This window comes from Crinia signifera, chromosome 5, assembly GCF_055691185.1.
Source record: "Crinia signifera chromosome 5, ASM5569118v1, whole genome shotgun sequence".
Taxonomy (NCBI): Eukaryota; Metazoa; Chordata; class Amphibia; order Anura; family Myobatrachidae; genus Crinia; species Crinia signifera.
In genome coordinates this window covers 303,598,690-303,620,370 of record NC_139221.1, presented here as the reverse complement: position 1 = coordinate 303,620,370, position 21,681 = coordinate 303,598,690, and the positions used below count along the sequence as shown (strand labels likewise).

The 21,681-nt window shown below is 48.6% G+C and overlaps 1 protein-coding gene across 1 annotated transcript in view; it reads right to left on the bottom strand.

Annotated features, from left to right (window-relative positions):
• The window catches only part of AKAP9 (A-kinase anchoring protein 9), a 229,317-nt gene extending 210,655 nt beyond the window's left edge, over positions 1-18,662 (bottom strand). The window contains exon 1 of the mRNA XM_083145245.1: positions 18,505-18,662. Within this exon, the coding sequence (XP_083001371.1) occupies positions 18,505-18,639 (135 nt within the window). The 5' untranslated portion in view covers positions 18,640-18,662. The remainder of the gene's footprint in view (positions 1-18,504) is intronic.
• Positions 18,663-21,681: the final 3,019 nt, after the last annotated feature.

Here is a 21,681-nt window from a genome sequence, read left to right as displayed (position 1 = left end):
AAACGCGTCCCTTCGCGGGCTTCACAGGTATCCGCGTGCGCTCGCCACGCTTCGGGCTCGGTGGCTCGCTGCGCTCGCCACACTATTCTATTCTCAACTCCACGCCCTAGTGGATAGTAGGGGTATGAAAAGGTCGGAGGACGCGTACCGCCGCCCCTCGCGGGCTCGCTGCGCTCGACACGCTTCGGGTTCACGTTGATCACGTGGTGGCGTAAACTACTTTTGGGGGGACATTTCAATGTTCAGGGGTGTTTTTGGCCCATTTACCATTGTTCCTATGATAATTTGGGTAAATTGAGCCATTTCACATTGTTTCCTATGGGAAATCGTGGTCATTGCGGGTAAATTGAGGCATTTAACATTGTTCTCTGAGGGGAAATCGCCCGCGATGGCCCCGATTTTACCCCCGATGACCGCGATTATGATCGTTGTGGCCGTGCTAGGAAACAAGTACCTATAAATCAAATAGGTCCAACTACAGTACATTGTCTGAGTGACAGTTGTTGTCCATTTTCCGATTTGGGAAACAAATGACTTAGTTACAAATTACATTTGCTCCCATCCAGTACCAGGTTTTTATTCCATCCAACCAACTAGTTGGATGGTTGGAGGAAATTTGGTGTGGTGTGTGGCCAGCATTAGTGTCTTATAATAGTTTGAATGGATTCTTTTTTGGCTCGTTCGCACCTTTGAATACAATTTTATTTAGAAATGAAATGTAATAACATGGCGGCACCTATATCTCATGCCGGTGGCACAATAGGAAGCATGGGCATAAGAACGATACACCACGAGCGCCTGGCATCACTAAGATGCCTCTGCAGAGAGTTATTTTTCATGTGTTATATCCCTGAATGTTTAGGTAAATGGACCTTGTACTGTAATACTGAATAATGCAGAAATGAGCAGCCCAACGGTCTCTGGAACCGAAACCGTGTCAGTGAGAGGAGTAAATCACTTGCAAATATTTATGAAGTAGAAAGGGGATACGTGAGGGTGTAATCAGAGCTGAGGCGACCGCGGCCTCTCACTTTCTTACAGACCTCGGTAATTAGCATGATGGGAAATCATGGGCACATATGGTCAGACATGGCCAACTGTACGTACCCAGAGAGGACCAGATTAGCAATGGGGCAGATGGAGCTCCAGGCCTCCACATAAAAATAGGCCCATCCTCAGGACAGCGTGGTGATGACCGGACAGACACCAGCTGGCCACATGGATGGCCATAAATCATAAGAATTATAATGACATTTCTATTTCCACACAAAATTATACAAAACTAAACTAAAATCTTTTCTTTCAAATGAATTGGGTAAAGGCGATTCTTTATCACGTGGGAGAGTTATGTAGGGTACACACCAGGACGACCCGCTCACGATGCATATCGTGAGCGGGTCGTCAGTGTCTCGTCCGACCCACTCACGGTGACGCGGGGGGGGGCACGACCCGCTCACGATGTGCACCGTGAGCGGGTCCGATCCGATGGCGACCCGCACCCGGCTGTATGGTCGTCATTGAGATCCTACCTGCAGCAGGTAGGATCTCAATAACGACCGACCCGCGGGACCGCGCATCGGAACGGTATCGGTCCACACCAGGACAGAAAAGGGCCCAATCACCACACAATCTACATCCAATTGATCGGAATTGGATCTAGATTGTGGGGATCGGGCCCTAGTCGTCCTGGTGTGTACCCAGCATTACGTAGACATCCTGGGGATACGGTCACTAGGTCAACATGCATGAAGATTGACACGGGTTAGGTCAACGCAAGCATTAGGTCGACAAAGGAAAAGTCGACAGTCAAAAGGTCTACATGGTTTCTTCATTTGTTTTTGTTTTTTTTTGCCGACAGGCGGTTTTTCATGCCCTACCATCCACTAGGGTGTGGTGGGAGAAAAAAATAGTGTGCCCGAAGCATGACGAGCGCAGCGAGCCCTGCGGGGGGACGCGGCGCTACGTTTCAGTGTCTATGTCAACATTCCCGACAAAAAACTGAAAAACCCCATGTTGACCTTTTCACTGTTGACCTTCCCCAGGTCGACCTGTGCGTTGACCTAATGCGTGTGTCAACCTAACCCAAGTCAACCTTCAGTCATGTCGATGTTCACCCATGTCGACCTAGTGGTGTCAACCAAATGCTTGTCGACCTAGTTCATGTCTATCCAATGATCCATACCGACATCCGGTCACCCGAAACTAAGGAACGAATACATAAACATTTATAATACCCCTCTTGTATGTAAGTCATGACATAGCTGCAGATTTTCGTTTTTTCTTTCCTTTACGAGAACTTTTTTGGGTACTTATGTAGTATCTGGACGCCCGATTTGTTGATTGGATGCCTTAAGTTAAGGCATCCAATCAACGCGATGCGATTATCGCATCGCATCCGACCATATTGAATGCGATGGACCCGATTTTCCACCTATTGCACCCAATTTTTAATCCGGCCTTTGGCACAGCTGGCAAATATTGGGAAAAAGGCTATTTAAGGAGGTTAGGAAGGTGTAATATCTGAGGGTGTTTGGAGAGGACAAACTGACGGTTTGAGAGAGGTGGTTTTGGAGATTTGCTTTCTGATATGGCTACAGCGTTGACATCGGCTGCGTCATCTGCAATGCTGTTCACACTGCTGCAGACTGAGGACGCTGCTATTCTCTTTTTGCAAGAACATGGCCTTCTGCCCACCACAGCCACCTGCGACAATGGCCATCCCATGATATTGAATACAGCCGAGCAGAAGTGGCGGTGTTATGTGAAGGTGTGCAACAAGAAAAAAAGTCTCCATGCTGCGCTGTTCAGCCCTGGATGCCGGCTCCCTTTCGTCAATATTGTTAGGTTTATCTACTGCTGTAACCAGGAGCTAACATCTGTAAGCTTCTGTAAAAAGGAGCTTAACTTGTCAATCAAAACAGCGGTCACATATAATGCATTTATGCGTGAGGCCTGTGAGCAGGATCTCCTGGCTCATCCACAGCGCAGGATTGGCGGACCAGGGAAAGTGGTGGAGGTGGACGAAACTGTCTTTGTGCAGCGCCAGGCCAATGTGGGCCGAATACTTCCCCAGCAATGGGTGTTTGGTGGGGTCTGCAGGGAGACTGGGCAATGCTTCATGCTGCCAGTTGCCCAGAGGGATGCTGCAACCCTGATCGCAGCTATTGTAGCTAACATTGAACCCGGATCCACTGTTATGTCAGACTGCTGGCGGGCATACCGAACCAGCGAGTTGGAAGTGGCTGGTTAGACACATGCTAGGGTGAATTACCGCTTTAATTTTGTAGACCCGGAAAGTGGGGCACACACCCAAACTATTGAACATTTATGGGGTTGTGCAAAATGGAGGAACAAGTGCCAGCGGGGAACAGCTCGCCACAATCTTGCCAGCTACATGGGCGAGTTTGTCTGGCGCAAATGTCTGGCAGGTGATGATGTGTTTGGACGTATCCTCCATGCATTAACTTTACTCAATAAGCCAAAGTAATTTTTTGTTGTATTTTTCTGATGTCATTTTCATTATTATTTTGTATGTTATGTTCTTTTTTTGGATTACTTGACTTTCTGTTTCAAATATATCGTTAATCTTTAACTCCAGTTGTCATTAATGTGTCAGATGCAAGTGAGATTGAGTGAGATATGACTTTTTCATACCCCTACTATCCAAGTGGGCATGGAGTTGGATATAAACCTGTAGCGAGCGTAGCGAGCCCGAAGCGTGGCGAGCGAAGCGCGGCGAGCCCCGCGAGGGGACGCAGATTTCTTAAACAGTATCCTGCGTCCGCTCGCCACGTTTCGGGCTCGGTGGCTCGCTACGCTCGCCACAGGTTTATATCCAACTCCATGCCCACTTGGATAGTGGGGAAATGAAATGGGCCCATTTTCCCATAGAATCCTATGTTAAAATGGACTCCATTTTAACATTGAATCCGATTAAAAAAATCGGGTCCATCGCATCGCATACGATCGATGCACCCGATTTTTTTATCGGGCGTCCAGATACTACATAAGTACCCTTTTTTGTAATTACGATGTGTGACTGAGGGCCAGATGCACTAAGCTTCAAAAGTGATAAAATGGAGAGTGATTCACAACCAACCAATCAGCTCCTGCCTGACATTTTTCAAGCACAGCCTGTGACATGGCAGGTAGGATCTGATTGGTTGGCTGTTTATCACTTTTGGTGCTTAGAACATCTGGCCCTTTAATTGAGATTAGTAAAGTTCTCGGAACATGCAGATTGATGCGAGCCATGCGAGGGTGCGCCTTACACTCATTGGGGGTTCATGGTGACAGATGTAAAATCACACACACACGAAAAACTCATGCCTGACCTCAGACTCGGTCAGCCTCCCAACAGGGAATAGAGCGCATACAATACATTGTATGTGATCCTGCTGTCTGGGTCCATTCATTGTCCTCACTATACAATCCTACCGTAATAACATCAGTTATTTCCCACTGTATGTCTCGGGAAGGTAGAAGGCAGGATGTGTCCCCTAGTGGATGATGGAGAAATTACACAAACTGTACATACAGTAAATGATATATGTGGCAGCGCTGGAGATGACTCTACCTCGAGGAAAACCTGGAACAATCAGTGGCGTAAGTTCATCCCAGCTGATTTTGACTGCATGCACCGACTTAACTAGCGAGCGACATGCATGACTGCGCATCGCCATCGCTCGGAGGTATATACATTGGGGGGTTATTCTGATTTATTCGCAGGGCTGTGAATTCACAGCCTTGCGAGTCCACCAAACCCAGCCTTGGTTTTCCATCCATTCGTAGCCTGCGGGGGAACACCCACATCATTCCATGGTCGCCGCACATCTAAGGTTGCTCAGAGCACGCACATTCTGAAGGAAGTGGGCGGGAAGCTGATATCCAGTGATGTCAGCTACCCACCCCTGGCCCCAACATCATTGTGCGATTTCCATGGGAACGCCCATGAAACGCTGAGCGTTCCCATGGGTGATTCCCCTGCCCACCGTCCCACAACCCCCCCTCTTCCCCCACTCACATGCCACAATGTTGGGTGCGTGCACCTGGCAATCAATCGCGAATTCGCATGCGAGCGTACGTACCTGAATAAGGTCCATGGAGCGACAGGTACTTACAAAATCGCTCCGTGTGTATGCCTCTTAACAGTCCGCTGGAAAAATTTTAAAAAATTGGGACTTGTTTAGTTTGACGGCGGCCGATATATCGGATGCGATATCGGCCGATCCGATGTGATTTTTTACCTGTTCATAACCCCACTATCCACTACGCATGGAGTTGATTTTATATAGTGTGGCGAGCACAGTAATCCACATCCGCTCGCCACACTTCGGGCTCAGTGGCTCGCCACACTATATACAATCAACTCCATGCGTAGGGGATAGTGGGGTTATGAATAGGTAAAAAAATCGCATCGGATCGGCCGATATATCGGCCGCCGTGAAACTAAACAAGTACCAAAAATTCAAATACTACGCCACGCCCAACGCCCAATTGAATCCTACATTATAGCACCATACACACTACCTCCGCTCCGAGTCCTCATCTCTGCTCTCACTAGGCTGCCGGCAGCACTGCAATAGCTGCCGGTGCACCTATGTTTCCGGCCACCAGCCCGTCAGCTACGGCTGCCCCTGCCTTCCCCTGCACACAGAGACAGACGCTAGAAGTCATAATTCACCTCTAGCGTCTGACAGGAAGCGCAGCTCTGCACTTCCTGGTAACGCGGCTGCAGAGCTGTGCTCCCTGTCAGAGACGCTGGAAGTGAAAAATGACTCTAGCGTCTGTCTCTCTCTGCGCAGGGTAAGGCAGGGGCAGCAACAGCAGCGTACGGGCAGGTGGCTGGGGTGGGCACATACGTATTAACCCCTTGGCAACAAGCTAGAACCCCTGGCAACGGGAATAAACCCCCCTTGGCAACGAGCATTAACCCCTGATAAAAAAAAAATGTAACCACTTGGCAACATCCAATAACCCCTGGCAACACATATTAACCCCTTGGCAACGAGCAAGAACCCATGGCAACAGACATTAACCCCCCTTGGCAATGATGTATTAAAATATAAACAGACCGAGATTTTAATTTTGTTGTATGTAGGGGGGCCCCCAAGGTGACCTTTCGCACCAGGGCCCATGAACCCTTAGCTACGCCCCTGATGAGCATAATTGTGAGAATATTATTATTTAAAAATAAAAATTGTAAACTCATTTCTGAAAATGATGAATGACTATAGCTAGTGGCTGTAGATGTGTAAAGGACAGGTCTACTTTAAACCTCACTGTACCAGAAACGTTCCCCTTTCCTCTGGGAGAATGCATCCTTTACAGTGTGCGTGCACTTGTTAACAATCGGAAGAGATTAATCTCTTGGGGGTAAATAAGCTCGGCTCAGTTTTTCCATGCACAAAGCAACACACATTGAACAATAAATAAAAGAAATCATTAAAGCACCGACAATATAACAACCTCTGCAATGTTTATGTGGGGAAATCATACTGAAAAGTAAAAACAGCGACAGTGTTGCACTGCAGCAGAGCTGGAGGCAGCAGGAAGCCAACACAGAACACACAAGCACTGTGCAAAGGGAAAAGTACAGACCAGGCAGACAGACATGAGTAATCAGGCAGTGTCTGCTGTCCTCAAGCCATCAGGTTTATTGGTGATACCTGTACAGAACAGTCTACAATAATGTAAAAAAGTCATTTACTGTAAAACAAAATGTTTTGCAGATTTATAACATACACAGACCGCAGTAGCAAAACATTGAGAGAAAAGGATCTTGCTGGGTAAAATCATGGCGGTTACATAAGTACAGTACTATGGAAAACTTTTATTTCCCAGCAAAAGCATTATAGAGTTAGTACATCACAGTGAATCTAGATCACCAAGTGATACAATGTCGCTGCCACAGCAAAACAAAGTAAAGGCCCCCATACACTAGTAAATGCCACAGCAAAGTAAAGGCCCTCATACACTAGTAGAAGGTATTGCATGGAAGCTCGCATGCGATACCTCTTCAAATGGCCCAGCAGCCACCTGGTGGCTGGATCACATGCGATCCGATTCACTGCTGCAGGTATGACGAATCCTTATTGCAGCACTGACAATGGCCCTTATACTGGTTCACTTGCAAAAGCAAATTCCTTCTCAAATGGACAAAACCATGTGCAATGCAGGGGGGGGGGCAGATGTAACTTGTGCAGACTGAATTAGATTTGGGTGGGGTTTTACTTCAAAATTAGATCTTTATTGCAGTGTAAAAATAAAGCAGCCAGTATTTTCCCTGCACAGAAACAAAATACCGCACCCAAATCTAACTCTCTCTGCACAGGTTACATCTGTCCCCCTGCAGTGCACATGGTTTTGTCCATTTGAGAAGGAATTCGCCTTTGCGAATGAACCAGAATGAGGGCCAATATCCGGAACCAATTCGATGCACACAGGACTGGGTATGGGTCATTGCATCGACCACTGAAGGTCTACAGGGCTTAGGTCGACACCTGAAATAGGTCAACGTGGCTAAGGTCAGCAGGGTTGGAAGGACGACACAAGCATTAGGTCGACAGTTTAAAGGGCAACTGAATTTTTCATGTTTTTTTGTTCCGAATGTCGACACGGGTGGCACACCAATTTATTCTCCCGCCACGCCGTAGTGGATGGCAGGGCATGAAATACCGCCTGTCGGCACATGTCGGCTCAAAATACATGTTAAAAAAAAACTCATGTCAACCTTTAAACTGTGGACCTTCCCATTGTCTATGTAATGCTTGTGTCGACCTTCCAACCTATTCCAGGTGTCAACCTAGTGACCATATCCCACAGGCCCGTGCATCAGATTGGATTTGTAAATACATTTCATAAGATTTGACACTTTTCACTTGGTTTATAGTCCGCATACATCAAATCTGAGTGAAAAATCGCACTAGTCTATGGGGGCCTTTAGACTATATACACATTAAACAATTTTTAGTGATAATGATAAAGACCTATATGAGTTTTATTGTCCAGTGTGTGCCCACTTCATCGTTAACAATATACAATCCCACGGGTTGCTGGCAACATCCTCAGGCAGTACAGAAGGTGTAAGGGTTAGCAATACTGCCTCACAGCCCTGATTCCCACCATGGCCCAAACTGTGTGGAGTTTGTATATTCTCCCCATGCTTGCATGGGTTTCCTCCGGGTACCCTGGTTTCCTCCCACTACTGGGGGAACTACTCCTTGCTACTGGGGGAATCCTGCTCCTTCCACTGTATACTCCGTGCTACTGGGGGAATCCTGCTCCTTCCACTGTATACTCCGTGCTACTGGGGGAATCCTGCTCCTTCCACTGTATACTCCGTGCTACTGGGGGAATCCTGCTCCTTCCACTGTATACTCCGTGCTACTGGGGGAATCCTGCTCCTTCCACTGTATACTCCGTGCTACTGGGGGAATCCTGCTCCTTCCACTGTATACTCCGTGCTACTGGGGGAATCCTGCTCCTTCCACTGTATACTCTGTGCTACTGGGGGAATCCTGCCCCTTCCACTGTATACTCCGTGCTACTGGGGGAATCCTGCTCCTTCCACTGTATACTCCGTGCTACTGGGGGAATCCTGCTCCTTCCACTGTATACTCCGTGCTACTGGGGGAATCCTGCTCCTTCCACTGTATACTCTGTGCTACTGGGGGAATCCTGCTCCTTCCACTGTATACTCCGTGCTACTGGGGGAATCCTGCTCCTTCCACTGTATACTCCGTGCTACTGGGGGAATCCTGCTCCTTCCACTGTATACTCCGTGCTACTGGGGGAATCCTGCTCCTTTCACTGTATACTCCGTGCTACTGGGGGAATCCTGCTCCTTCCACTGTATACTCTGTGCTACTGGGGGAATCCTGCTCCTTTCAATGTATACTCCGTGCTACTGGGGGAATCCTGCTCCTTCCACTGTATACTCCGTGCTACTGGGGGAATCCTGCTCCTTCCACTGTATACTCCGCGCTACTGGGGGAATCCTGCTCCTTCCACTGTATACTCCGTGCTACTGGGGGAATCCTGCTCCTTCCACTGTATACTCCGTGCTACTGGGGGAATCCTGCCCCTTCCACTGTATACTCCGTGCTACTGGGGGAATCCTGCTCCTTCCACTGTATACTCCGTGCTACTGGGGGAATCCTGCTCCTTCCACTGTATACTCCGTGCTACTGGGGGAATCCTGCTCCTTCCACTGTATACTCCGTGCTACTGGGGGAACCCTGCGGCTTTCACTGTATACTCCGTGCTACTGGGGGAATCCTGCTCCTTCCACTGTATACTCCGTGCTACTGGGGGAATCCTGCTCCTTCCACTGTATACTCCGTGCTACTGGGGGAATCCTGCTCCTTCCACTGTATACTCCGTGCTACTGGGGGAATCCTGCCCCTTCCACTGTATACTCCGTGCTACTGGGGGAATCCTGCTCCTTCCACTGTATACTCCGTGCTACTGGGGGAACCCTGCGCCTTCCACTGTATACTCCGTGCTACTGGGGGAATCCTGCTCCTTCCACTGTACACTCCGTGTTACTGGGGGAATCCTGCTCCTTCCACTGTATACTCCGTGCTACTGGGGGAATCCTGCTCCTTCCACTGTATACTCCGTGCTACTGGGGGAATCCTGCTCCTTCCACTGTATACTCTGTGCTACTGGGGGAATCCTGCTCCTTTCACTGTATACTCCGTGCTACTGGGGGAATCCTGCTCCTTCCACTGTATACTCCGTGCTACTGGGGGAATCCTGCTCCTTCCACTGTATACTCCGTGCTACTAGGGGAAGCCGGGCCCGTCCAACCACGCCGCTGCTGTCCAGAGAGCTTGGGAGCGTCCCAGCATTCCCCCAACAGAGACGTCGTGGGTGGCGACATTGGGTGGCCCGGGCCACCACATTCAAAGTGCCCGCTTTCCCCCTACACCATGATCCTAGAGGGATCACTAGGCAGAATCTGATTGGCTGTTATGGGCAACTAAGTCTCTTTGATCTTTTGTAAATATAACCCTTGGCAAGCAAAGTTTCCAGGCTCGATATGATGGGAGTTGTTGTGACCAGTCAGAAGTCAATATTAAGAATGCCTAAAGCTCTCAGGAAAACGCCTGCAACTGAGAATCTTGTCATGTCCCCCACCAAGCAAGTGATCCCCCGAGCAGTTGCAGTGATTAGAGAAGATCCATCTGTGTTTTCCAACCCATCTGTCACTCATTGCCACCCTGTCAATAAACCGTCTGTCTGGCTCCAGACACCCAAAGCTCCTCTCACATTTTATCTTGAGCCAAGAATAGTACAGTGTAAGTTATTCATTCATTCATATGCCCCAATGCGTGCACACAGAGCCCAAATCCTTTATCTCAGATTAAGAGTCCTTCTGCACTTCTATAAATCCAAATAAGGGAAGGATTTCACACCAGCACAATATTCGCTTAAACGCCTGCTAAATCTAATGACGCCCACATGCGGTACAATACTGCCCCCTGGGTGAGATCAGTGCCTGATATTTGGCCATTCATATAAACACGGACAAGATCTGGCCAGTCAGCACCCAGGCCAGGTGGACAAGGCAGTATGATCGGAGAGTCAGCAGCTCATATGGGTGGGCTATTGGTGTAAAACAGCTGATAATGAAGGAGAACAATGGTATATTCAGCTGTAAACACAATGTCAAACACATTACTTTACATCCAATACTGTCCAAGGCTGTTGGGTCCTGAAGCAGACACTAGCACAGGTCAGCATGTCCCAAGCTTAAGGTGTGTACACACGCTTCAATTTGCTTTAGATTCGATGTTCGATTCGATTTGGCATTAGATCTGTACTTTTGCATTAGATATCGAATTTCGATTTACAATCAAGGCACATTGTACACATTCGATTTACTGGATCGAATTCGATATTTCCTTGCCTGCAGGGTCGATTTTTCTTTTCGTTATAGAGAAATCCTGCTGATCTTAAAAATCATTTGAATTCGATTCGATTTTGCTTCTATGAGCAAAATTGAATCGAAAACCTGTCAAAATTGAAGCGCGTGTACGTCCCTTTAGAGCAGTTCAGGGAAGGGAAGGGGCTCCGCACCTCCTCTTGTCCTGCTACCTCAGGGAAAGGAAGACTGAATGGAATCCTTCAGTGATGTCCGTTTTCAGCCACCAAATATAAATAGGACATAACCCAGGTAGTCATTCTGTTTCCAAAGCTACAGTGGTCAGGAACAGTGGCTACAGCTTTCACATGCCAGTGCTTAGCAGTAAATAATAAGTCAGTAGCCTGGCATACACAGTGGACGGCTTTTGTATGTAAGACAGAAGGAATAGAGCAGGGGTGGCCAACCAACCAGAGGCGAAGAGCCGAAAAATCTGTTCTGGTAAGACAAAGAACCGGTACGCCAGTTTCATCTATCCGGCCAGCGCGCCAAATCTTTCAGTCTCACGCGCTGTTCACCGAGAGTGGGACACGGAACATATGGCATGCTGTCCAGATAGATGAAACTGGCTAAACCTGTAAAAAAAAATATATAGCACAATGAGTGACCCGGCGGCCGGCACATGCGCTGTTGAGCTAGGAGGATGCTGGCATCAGCGTCTTCCAGCACCATTTACAGCAGTGATTTTCAACCTTTTATAGCTTGCGGCACACTGGACAAAACTTTAAAGGTGCCCATACACTAGTAAGATTTATCTTCAGATCTGGCTGGTTAGAACAAAAACATGGTTATGGATGAGTGACAGTTTGTCAGTTTTCCAGCATTTCCAAGCAAATGGTCAACTGTCATTTGCTCTCATCCATAGCCATGTTTTTGTTCCAACCAGCCAGATCTGAAGATAAATCTGCATGTGTATGGCCACCTTAAAATTGCCAAGGCACACCATCAGTCCCCCACGGGGATAAAGAATAATAAAAAAAAACAAAAATCACACGCACACATTAGCCCCAATGGAAAAAATACAACACATGCACTGGCCCCCACAGTAATAAAACATACAGGCCCCCAGAGTAATACAAACACATTGGCAAACCAAGTGATATCACACATTCCCCCCCCCCCCCCCCCCCCATGCTGCGCTGAAAGCTTTCAGCAGCTGCAGTGATAAGAGCTGAGCACCCACCGTGATTTTACCAGGCTGGCTCCCTGCGCCGGCTCTGCCTTCAGTGTTGGCGCCTTTCTTGCCTTTGGGGGGAGTGAGCTGCCTCCTCCTTCCCATTCTGACACCCCTGCTTAAGGCCGTTGCGGCAGCTTCTTCCCCTCCTGTCCCAGCCTGCCCCCGCCCACCTATCCTGTGCACAAAGCCAATAGGCTCTGTGTACAGTGCTAGTCGCTGCCGGGCATCTCCTGACCTGAAGGTCAGTACGCTGGCAGCCGCCACAGACCCCCCCCCCTCCCCCGGCGGCGCTGGGGCGATCTGAACGGCGAGCCGCACATTGTGAAGGGCCGCATGCGGCTCACGAGCCACGGGTTGGCCACCCCTGCTGTAGTGGATGGGAGTCTATGAAATACCGCCTGTCGGCACATGCTGGCTAAAGGAATACGTGAAAAACTAATTTCGCCCATCCCATTGTGGACCTTCAGTCCCTGTCAACCTATTTCAGGTGTTGACCTGCATGTTGACCTTCATAGAGTCAACCTCATGACCATATCCCATAAAAGGAAAGTGGGGCGATAACCCTGTTTCCTCAATATCCCTGCAGAGACAGGTTGAATATTATTTTTAAAGGGAAATTCCATCTGGAAATAACATCCATAATAAGAGCTGATACATTAGGGGAAATTTACTAAAGGAAATTTGTAAAAAAAATAGGTGTATTTGTATCCAGAAATACACTTATTTTTGACATTTACTATGCCGAAAATATGACAATTCGTATTCGTAATGATGTGCTATCAATACGAATACGAATTGCCGTATTTTTGGGATAGTAAATGTCAAAAATAAGTGAATTTCTGAATACAAATACACCTATTTTTTACAAATTTCCTTTAGTAAATTTCCCCCATTAGGTAACGTTCTGTTCTTTACCAACATTCCCAATTATTATTCCTACAATAACGTGCACTAAACATCTCCCCTAGAAACAATCATTATGTATTTATATTATACTAGTAAGCCTGCTCGAGAGCAAAAGCTTCGAGAGCTAGTCTGCTACCTTCTGTGTTTGTGAGAAAGAAATATAGTTTCATTTTCTGCCAGCAGATGTCAGTGTTTCGGAGACTCACGGGCACTAGACATATACTGTATATAGATGATGAAATACACTAAATTTCGCCATCTAAAAATAATTTAAAAAAAAAGGCCGGGCTAAATTCTACAGACAGATCTCTATATCCAGAGTCACACCGAACGGCAGGACAGAGATCGGACACAGCTTTCTCCACCACACACAAGGAACACATTAGCAGCATTCAACCCTGTAAATGTCAAAAGCTTATAACATATGTATACTGTATATGTCACATAACTCCACTCATTCATTATAATTGTAGATACACAATGGAAGTAATTAGAAGGGGGATTTACAGTCAGATCTATTAAACCAGGCTGACACATAGGTAATATAATCTTGGGAGACATAACATATATAAGTGTATATTAACAGAGATCTTACAGTACAGTTTGGAAACAGTAATTGGCATGTACAGTGTACACCCATCAGCCATAACATTAAAACCACTGGCAGGTGAAGCGAATAACATTCATTATCTCTATTCTAAACACTAGGCTGGGGTTCTTTACTTCAATTTTAGCAGCCCTGCCCGATTTTTAAAGGGCAAAATGTGCCCTGCCCTTTTGCTGGCACCCTGCTAAATAGCCTGCCAGTGCTGTGCCATGGCAATGGAGAGTTTGGGGAGGAAGCCCGGCACCTATCAGCAACATCGATGGCCAGGCACGCCCCCACTTGAGATGCTGACAGGGTCACCCAATCCCCCATAGTGATGCCGGTATGGCCACACCACCTTTTTGTGAGCAAGCATTCTGCTCCGGAACCACTCTGGCCTGCGCACACCCTAGTGGGATCACCAATCTCTCCTTGTATAAAATCTGCAGCAAGTAAAAACTGTCAGGAACTCATTCAGCAGTGATCGCATTTGCAAAGCTGCACGCAGGCATCTCTGCAAATGCGATCACTAAAGGCACACATGCAGTAGGTGTTAAAAACCTCCTTACTGCATCGCAGCCTGGGATCAACATTGTGGGCCAGATGCACTAAGCTTCAAAAGTGATCAAATGGAGAGTGATAAACAACCAACCAATCAGCTCCTACCTGACATTATTCAAAACAGTCTGTGACATGGCAGGTAGGAGCTGATTGGCTGGCCGTTTATCACTCTCCATTTGATCACTTTTGAAGCTTAGTGCATCTGGCCCTGTGACCAATGGTGACGATGTTCTCCGCAAACAGCTACATGAGTGAGCCTCAGCTTTTATACAGGCTGGCCATCTTAAGATGCAATCCGTAGCCTTGCGGAAAACAGGGACCACATGCCCCCCTTTTCGGCATTGCTCGCCATCCCCATCCCCGAACGCCTCTGCTTACGGAGCACTGCAGGGGATTAGGCAGGAACTAATCTGCCGGCACATCTGTGTATGGCGCTGAGCAGCCGCAGATACAGTAAGTCACAGTGCCCATACTGACCATGTCCACTGCTGAAAACACCTACAATGGGCACATGAGTGTCAGACCTGGACCATGGAGCAATGGAAGAAGGTGGGCCGCTCTGATGAATCCGGTCTCTTATAGATGGTTTGCATGCCCTGTGTGTGTCATGTACCTGGGAAAGAGATGGCACCAGGATGCACTGTGGAAAGAAGGAATGCCAGTGGATGCAGTGTGGTGCTCTGGGCAATGTTCTGCTGGCAAACCATGGATCCTGGTATTTATGTGACTGTTACTAGAACACATAACCCCTTCCTAAACACGGTTATATACCAAGTGCTTCCTTTCCCGGCAGTGGTCTCTCAGCAGGAGAACGCTTCCTGCCACATTGCAAACATTGTTCCGGGGTGGTTGGACGAACATGGCAAAGAGATCAACGTGTGGCCTTGGGGCCTGATTCAGGCCTTTTAGCAAGGCTGCAATTTTTGCAGATGGACAAAACCATGTTGCAATGCAGGTGGGGCAGATGTAACAGGTGCAGAGATAGTTACCTTTGGATGGGGTGTGTTCAAACTGAAATCTAAATTGCAGTGTAAGGGGGGGTACACACCAGAACGATTAGGGCTCAATTCCATCAATCTGGATCCAATTCCGACCGATTGGATGCAGATTGTGTGTAGATTGTGCATGTTTAGGTCCAATTCCGATCCGATTCCAATCCAATGCGCGTCCCCGCTGTCGTTTGGTCGTTTTACAGATCCTACCTGCTGCAGTGAGGATCTGTAAAAGATCCATTCAACTGGATACAGACTCAGATCGGATTGGGATCAGATTGGATGCAGATCGTTAGCAGATTGTGTGGCTCCAACAGATCGTGCGAGCATCACACAATCTGCTAACAATCTACTAACAATCAGGATCGTTCTGGTGTGTACCTGGCCTAAGAATAAAGCAGCCAGTAATTACCCAGCACAGAACCAAAACGACTCCCCCAAATCTAACTCTCTCTGCACATGTTACATCTGCCCCACCTGCAGTGCAGCATGGTTTTGTCCATCTGAAAAAAATTGCAGCCCTGCTAACCGGTCTGAATCACGCTCTTGGGCTCCAATCTCCCCATATCTTAAGTCACTGCAGCACCTGTGGTACGTGCAGGAAAAACCAAGTCTGACCTTTTAAAGCTGGGTGAATGATATATCTACAGACGGATCAGGCAGCATGTTCTCCATACACACTGCCCGATCCATGAGGACTGACATCACAAGAGGGCGGGTGCATGTGCAAGTCCCTGCCCACTCAGCTGTCAATCTCCGGTGGCTCCCAGCATGGCTGTATGGGTGGCATCTCACACACCCACACACACAGCGTGATGCACCGATATATATCTCTAGATATATGGGGCATCAGCTGTGTTGCTGAGCTGAAGCAATATACTGTACAGTATCTGTGAACAACGCCATTCACAGATATATATTGTATGTACACACTGGACGATGGTGCATCGATATAGTGGCCCCACCTTGCATCTTACAGGACCTAAAAGGGGGCGGGGGGATTAAAATTTGAAAGGTGGCGATAATTAATGGGAGCCTGACAAAGCCATTGAGTTGTTGCTCTGATTGGGCACAAGTCCTGCAAAAATAAATGCCATTTCCGGCAGCACACCAATATATGTAGATAGGTTAAGCTGCACAAAGCAGCTAAACCCGGCGCTTTTGAGTGCAATAAGATAAGATATTAGTATAAGAAACATACAAAATACAGAGAACTTAGATGACACATTAACCTATGGCCATTATCTAAGCAAGGGAAAAACACTCAACACCACTGGGATAGGAGAACCCATGAGACTAAATCAGATCTCAGTGAACATTTCAGTGCTAGGAGATATGACTATACAGCCCAAACAAATTCTTTGAGCTCTCCATATATTGGGCTTCTTCAATGTGTTCACATACTGTATATGGCAAAGATGACAAACCTGTTCCTTTACAGCAGCTACTGACTGACTTTACCCCACTAGGGATTAGCCCCCAGCTTGTAGTCCCATAACCAGAAAGACAACCATTAAGCATTCCGCATAAAAGATCTCACAAATTGCTTTATCAATGACGAATCCTTGCAATGTTGCTGGTTCCATGGTATCACTATTAATCTCCAGTCACTGTTAGTGCAAAGTTATTGAATTAGCATTTGGCCGCTTGCAGATGTACAGTAACAGGAAGTGTTCTGTGTAAGGCACAGAGTCAGTGAGCTCCGTACAGCCGAAATGTCACACAGAGGAGCCAAGATGTGCAGCTGTCACAGGAGACAAAATTACACCGACAGCCGTGCACCGCAAATGTCCATCTCCAGATCACAGCGCTTGTCCAAGCAGAAACCATTAAATATTCCCTATATCTCAACTGTAAACACATGCCTATTGACATATAAATGTTTGTAAACCTCCAAGTACTGTATACATGTATAACCAGAACCAACTCATTTTTATTGACTAAACTATGCAAGAATTTTTAAGATTCTATAATTAATGCAGCCGGATATATAGATTAACAGTGAACAGTAACATCTGCTGTGACAACTGCAGTGTGACACACAAGTGGACAATACCAATCTGGGGGCTCCAACCACCACATAGGAAACAGGTGTACGCGTTCCTGACACAGAACAGCAACAGTTGCACAAATAAGAAACACACTGTGCTTTGTGTCCACACAGAGGACTCTCAGAGGTCTGTGCTCTGGTAATATTACATGGAATAACCAACATTGGGACAGAGGATTAAAAAATAAAAACTGAGTCACTAAATCCTGCTTGTTGACAAATTGACATCAGTAAACAAACAGCAATACACAACACATGCTTTTGTATTTAAAATAAAACAATATTTAAAATAACTTCATAAATATGTTATTCACAAATACCATATTAATTAGGACACACAAACACATATAAACATAGCCGGCAATTAGCACATAGACATGCACACCCTGAAATACTGTAGGCACACAAACACAGGTACATGCACACCCTGGAATGGAGACAGTGACACACGCACACACACCTCTGGAACGGGAGCACTGACACTCACACATGTTCCCTGGGACTGGCACACTGACAGACACACCCTGCAATGGGTGCACTGACACACAGAGTACTGTACATGTATACATGTGACAGGAAACAAATACATTCATATGTGACAAGAAGAAACACATACCCTGATATATACAGAAACATAAGTGACAGGATACACATATACTCTACAATGGGCAGACACACATACACTCTGAATGTGCACACATACATAAATGGCACACATATCCTAAAATATACATATATGACAGGACATAAAACACACCCCAGATTTTGCACATATATACATATGTGACAGGACAAACCCACACTGGAATATACAAAGAAACATGTGACAGGATACACACACACTGGAATATACATATATACATACATACATACATACATACATACATACATACATGTACACATGCACTCTGGAATGGACATACCTACATTACATGACATGACACACACACTGGAATATACTGTATATACATACATACAAGTACACATGCACTCTGGAATGGACATACCTACATGACAGGACACACACACTGGAATATACTGTATATACATACACTCTGGAATGGACATACATACATGACAGGACACAAACAATGGAATATATATATATATACATACATAACAGTACACATGCACTCTGGAATTGACTGACATACATACATACATACATACATACATACATACATACATACATGACAGGACACACACACTGGAATGCGCACAAATATATACACACATGAGACAAAACACACAGAGTCAGTGACATATGCTGACAGTGACACGGTTGCTCAGTGGCGGCATTACCTTGGCTTTGCCGGCCTCCAGCTTCCTCCTCCTCTCCGGGTCCTCTGCCTCCATGCTGCCGGCCCCTGCACACACACAATGCGCAGTGTTATTAGCGGCCGCCGCAGCTCTCTCCCATCTCATCCACGTAACCATGCGGCGCACAGCGCTGACGTCACTAGCCCGAGCCGGCCCTAAGTGACAGCTCCTGGCGGCTGCTGCCCGGCTTCTAGTCTGACTGTGTACTGCATGCCCTGTGCCGGGCCCGGGTCACTGACTAGACAGCTGCTCCCAGTCATATTTACTGTACATCTACATGACACCTCTCCCCAGCCTGACCCGGAGTACTCCCAGCACTGCACCCCTACATGACACCTCTCCACAGCCTGACCCGGAGTACTCCCAGCACTGCACCCCTACATGACACCTCTCCACAGCCTGACCCGGAGTACTCCCAGCACTGCACCCCTACATGACACCTCTCCACAGCCTGACCCGGAGTACTCCCAGCACTGCACCCCTACATGACACCTCTCCCCAGCCTGACCTTGGGTACTCCCAGCACTGCCCCCCTACATGACACCTCTCCACAGCCTGACCCGGAGTACTCCCAGCACTGCCCCCCTACATGACACCTCTCCACAGCCTGACCCGGAGTACTCCCAGCACTGCCCCCCCTACATGACACCTCTCCACAGCCTGACCCGGAGTACTCCCAGCACTGCCCCACTACATGACACCTCTCCCCAGCCTGACCCTGGGTACTCCCAGCACTGCACCCCTACATGACACCTCTCCACAGCCTGACCCGGGGTACTCCCAGCACTGCACCCCTACATGACACCTCTCCCCAGCCTGACCCGGAATACTCCCAGCACTGCACCCCTACATGCCACCTCTCTGCAGCCTGACCTGGGGGTACTCCCAGCACCGCACCCCTACATGACACCTCTCCCCAGCCTGACCCGGAATACTCCCAGCACTGCACCCCTACATGACACCTCTCCCCAGCCTGACCCTGGGTACTCCCAGCACTGCACCCCTACATGACACCTCTCCACAGCCTGACCCGGGGTACTCCCAGCACTGCACCCCTACATGACACCTCTCCCCAGCCTGACCCGGAATACTCCCAGCACTGCACCCCTACATGCCACCTCTCTGCAGCCTGACCTGGGGGTACTCCCAGCACCGCACCCCTACATGACACCTCTCCCCAGCCTGACCCGGAATACTCCCAGCACTGCACCCCTACATGACACCTCTCCCCAGCCTGACCCGGAATACTCCCAGCACTGCACCCCTACATGACACCTCTCCCCAGCCTGACCCGGAATACTCCCAGCACTGCACCCCTACATGACACCTCTCCATAGCCTGACCCGGGGTACTCCCAGCACTGCACCCCTACATGACACCTCTCCCCAGCCTGACCCGGAGTACTCCCAGCACTGTACATCTACATGACACCTCTCCCCAGCCTGACCCGGAGTACTCCCAGCACTGTACATCTACATGACACCTCTCCCCAGCCTGACCCGGAATACTCCCAGCTAGGGTGACCAACCGTCCCGGTTTGCCCAGGACTGTCCCGATTTTCACTAGTAAATCCCGCGTCCCGGCCAAACCCATCCCGGGACGCGGAAAGTCCCGGTTTTAAGTGACAGTGAATACTGATACAGCGTAGTGACTGAGCTCCAGGCTGGAGCCTCCAGCTATGCTGACATAAACGGCCGCGGCCATGTTTCTGAAGACCAATGGCTCTGTGCAGCTATGTGCAAGCTTAAGGTAACCACCAAAATGTCCGCCGCCGTCAGTCAGACACTGTGCTGAGGCTGAGTTTCTCGTCATGCTCATCACGCTTGTACAACGCTGATGGGCGGCACCCTGTCCCTCCACGCTGACGAAATTCTCTGTGCACGCCGCATGCACAAGCCACGTAGCAGTCACTCACACAGCGGTGCCCAACTCTCCCGGGCCATGGCGATTACAGCAGACAGGACGCAGCTAACGCGTTAACTACAGTGTTATGCAAGGCAAACGCACCTAACAGTACTTCACATCCCAAAAAATTTCGGAGGGCTGCCGCCCCCTAACCCCCGACTTTCCGGGGGGGGGGGGGTCGTCGACCATCATGCTGTAGACCAAATTATCCCAACCCCTACATGACACCTCTCTGCAGCCTGACCTGGAGTACTCCCAGCAATGCACCCCTATATGACACCTCTCTGCAGGTTGACCCAGGGGTACTCCCAGCACTGCCCCCCTACATGACACCTCTTCACGGCCTGACCAGGGGGTACTCCCAGCACTAAACCACTACATGACACCTCTCCGCAGCCTGACCCAGGGGTACTCCCAGCACTACATGACACCTCTCCCCAGCCTGACCTGCAAGTACTCTCCAGCACTGCATCCCTATATGACAACTCTCTGCAGCCTGATTTGGGGGTGCTCCCCAGCAATGCATCCCTACATGACACCTCTCCCCAGCCTGACCCAAGGGTACTCTCCAGCACTGCACCCCTAAATGGCTCCTATCTGCAGCCTGACCTGGGGTACTCCCCATCAATACACCCCTACATGACACCTCTCTGCAGCCTGACCCAGGGGTACTCCCAGCACTACATGATACCTCTCCCCAGCCTGACCTGCGGGTACTCTCCAGCACTGCACCCCCATATGACACTTCTCTGCAGCCTGACCTGGGGTACTCCCCAGCAATATACCCCTACATGACACCTCTCCGCAGCCTGACCCATGAGTACTCCCAGCACTACACCACTACATGAAACCTCTACACAGCCTGACCAGAGGGTACTCCCAGCACTGCACCCTTACATGACACCTCTCTGCAGCCTGACCCAGTTGTACTCCCAGCACTATACCCCCTACATGACACCTCTCTGCAGCCTGACCAGGGGGTACTCACAGCACTATACCCCCTACATGACACCTCTCTGCAGCCTGACCAGGGGGTACTCACAGCACTACACCCCCTACATGACACCTCTCCCCAGCCTGACCAGTAGAGTACTCCCAATACTACACCCCTACATGACACCTCTCCCCAGCCTGACCCGGAGTACTTCCAGTACTACACCCCTACATGACACCTCTCACCAGCCTGACCCGGAGAGTACTCCCAGCACTATACCCCTACATGACACCTCTCCCCAGCCTGACCCGGAGAGTACT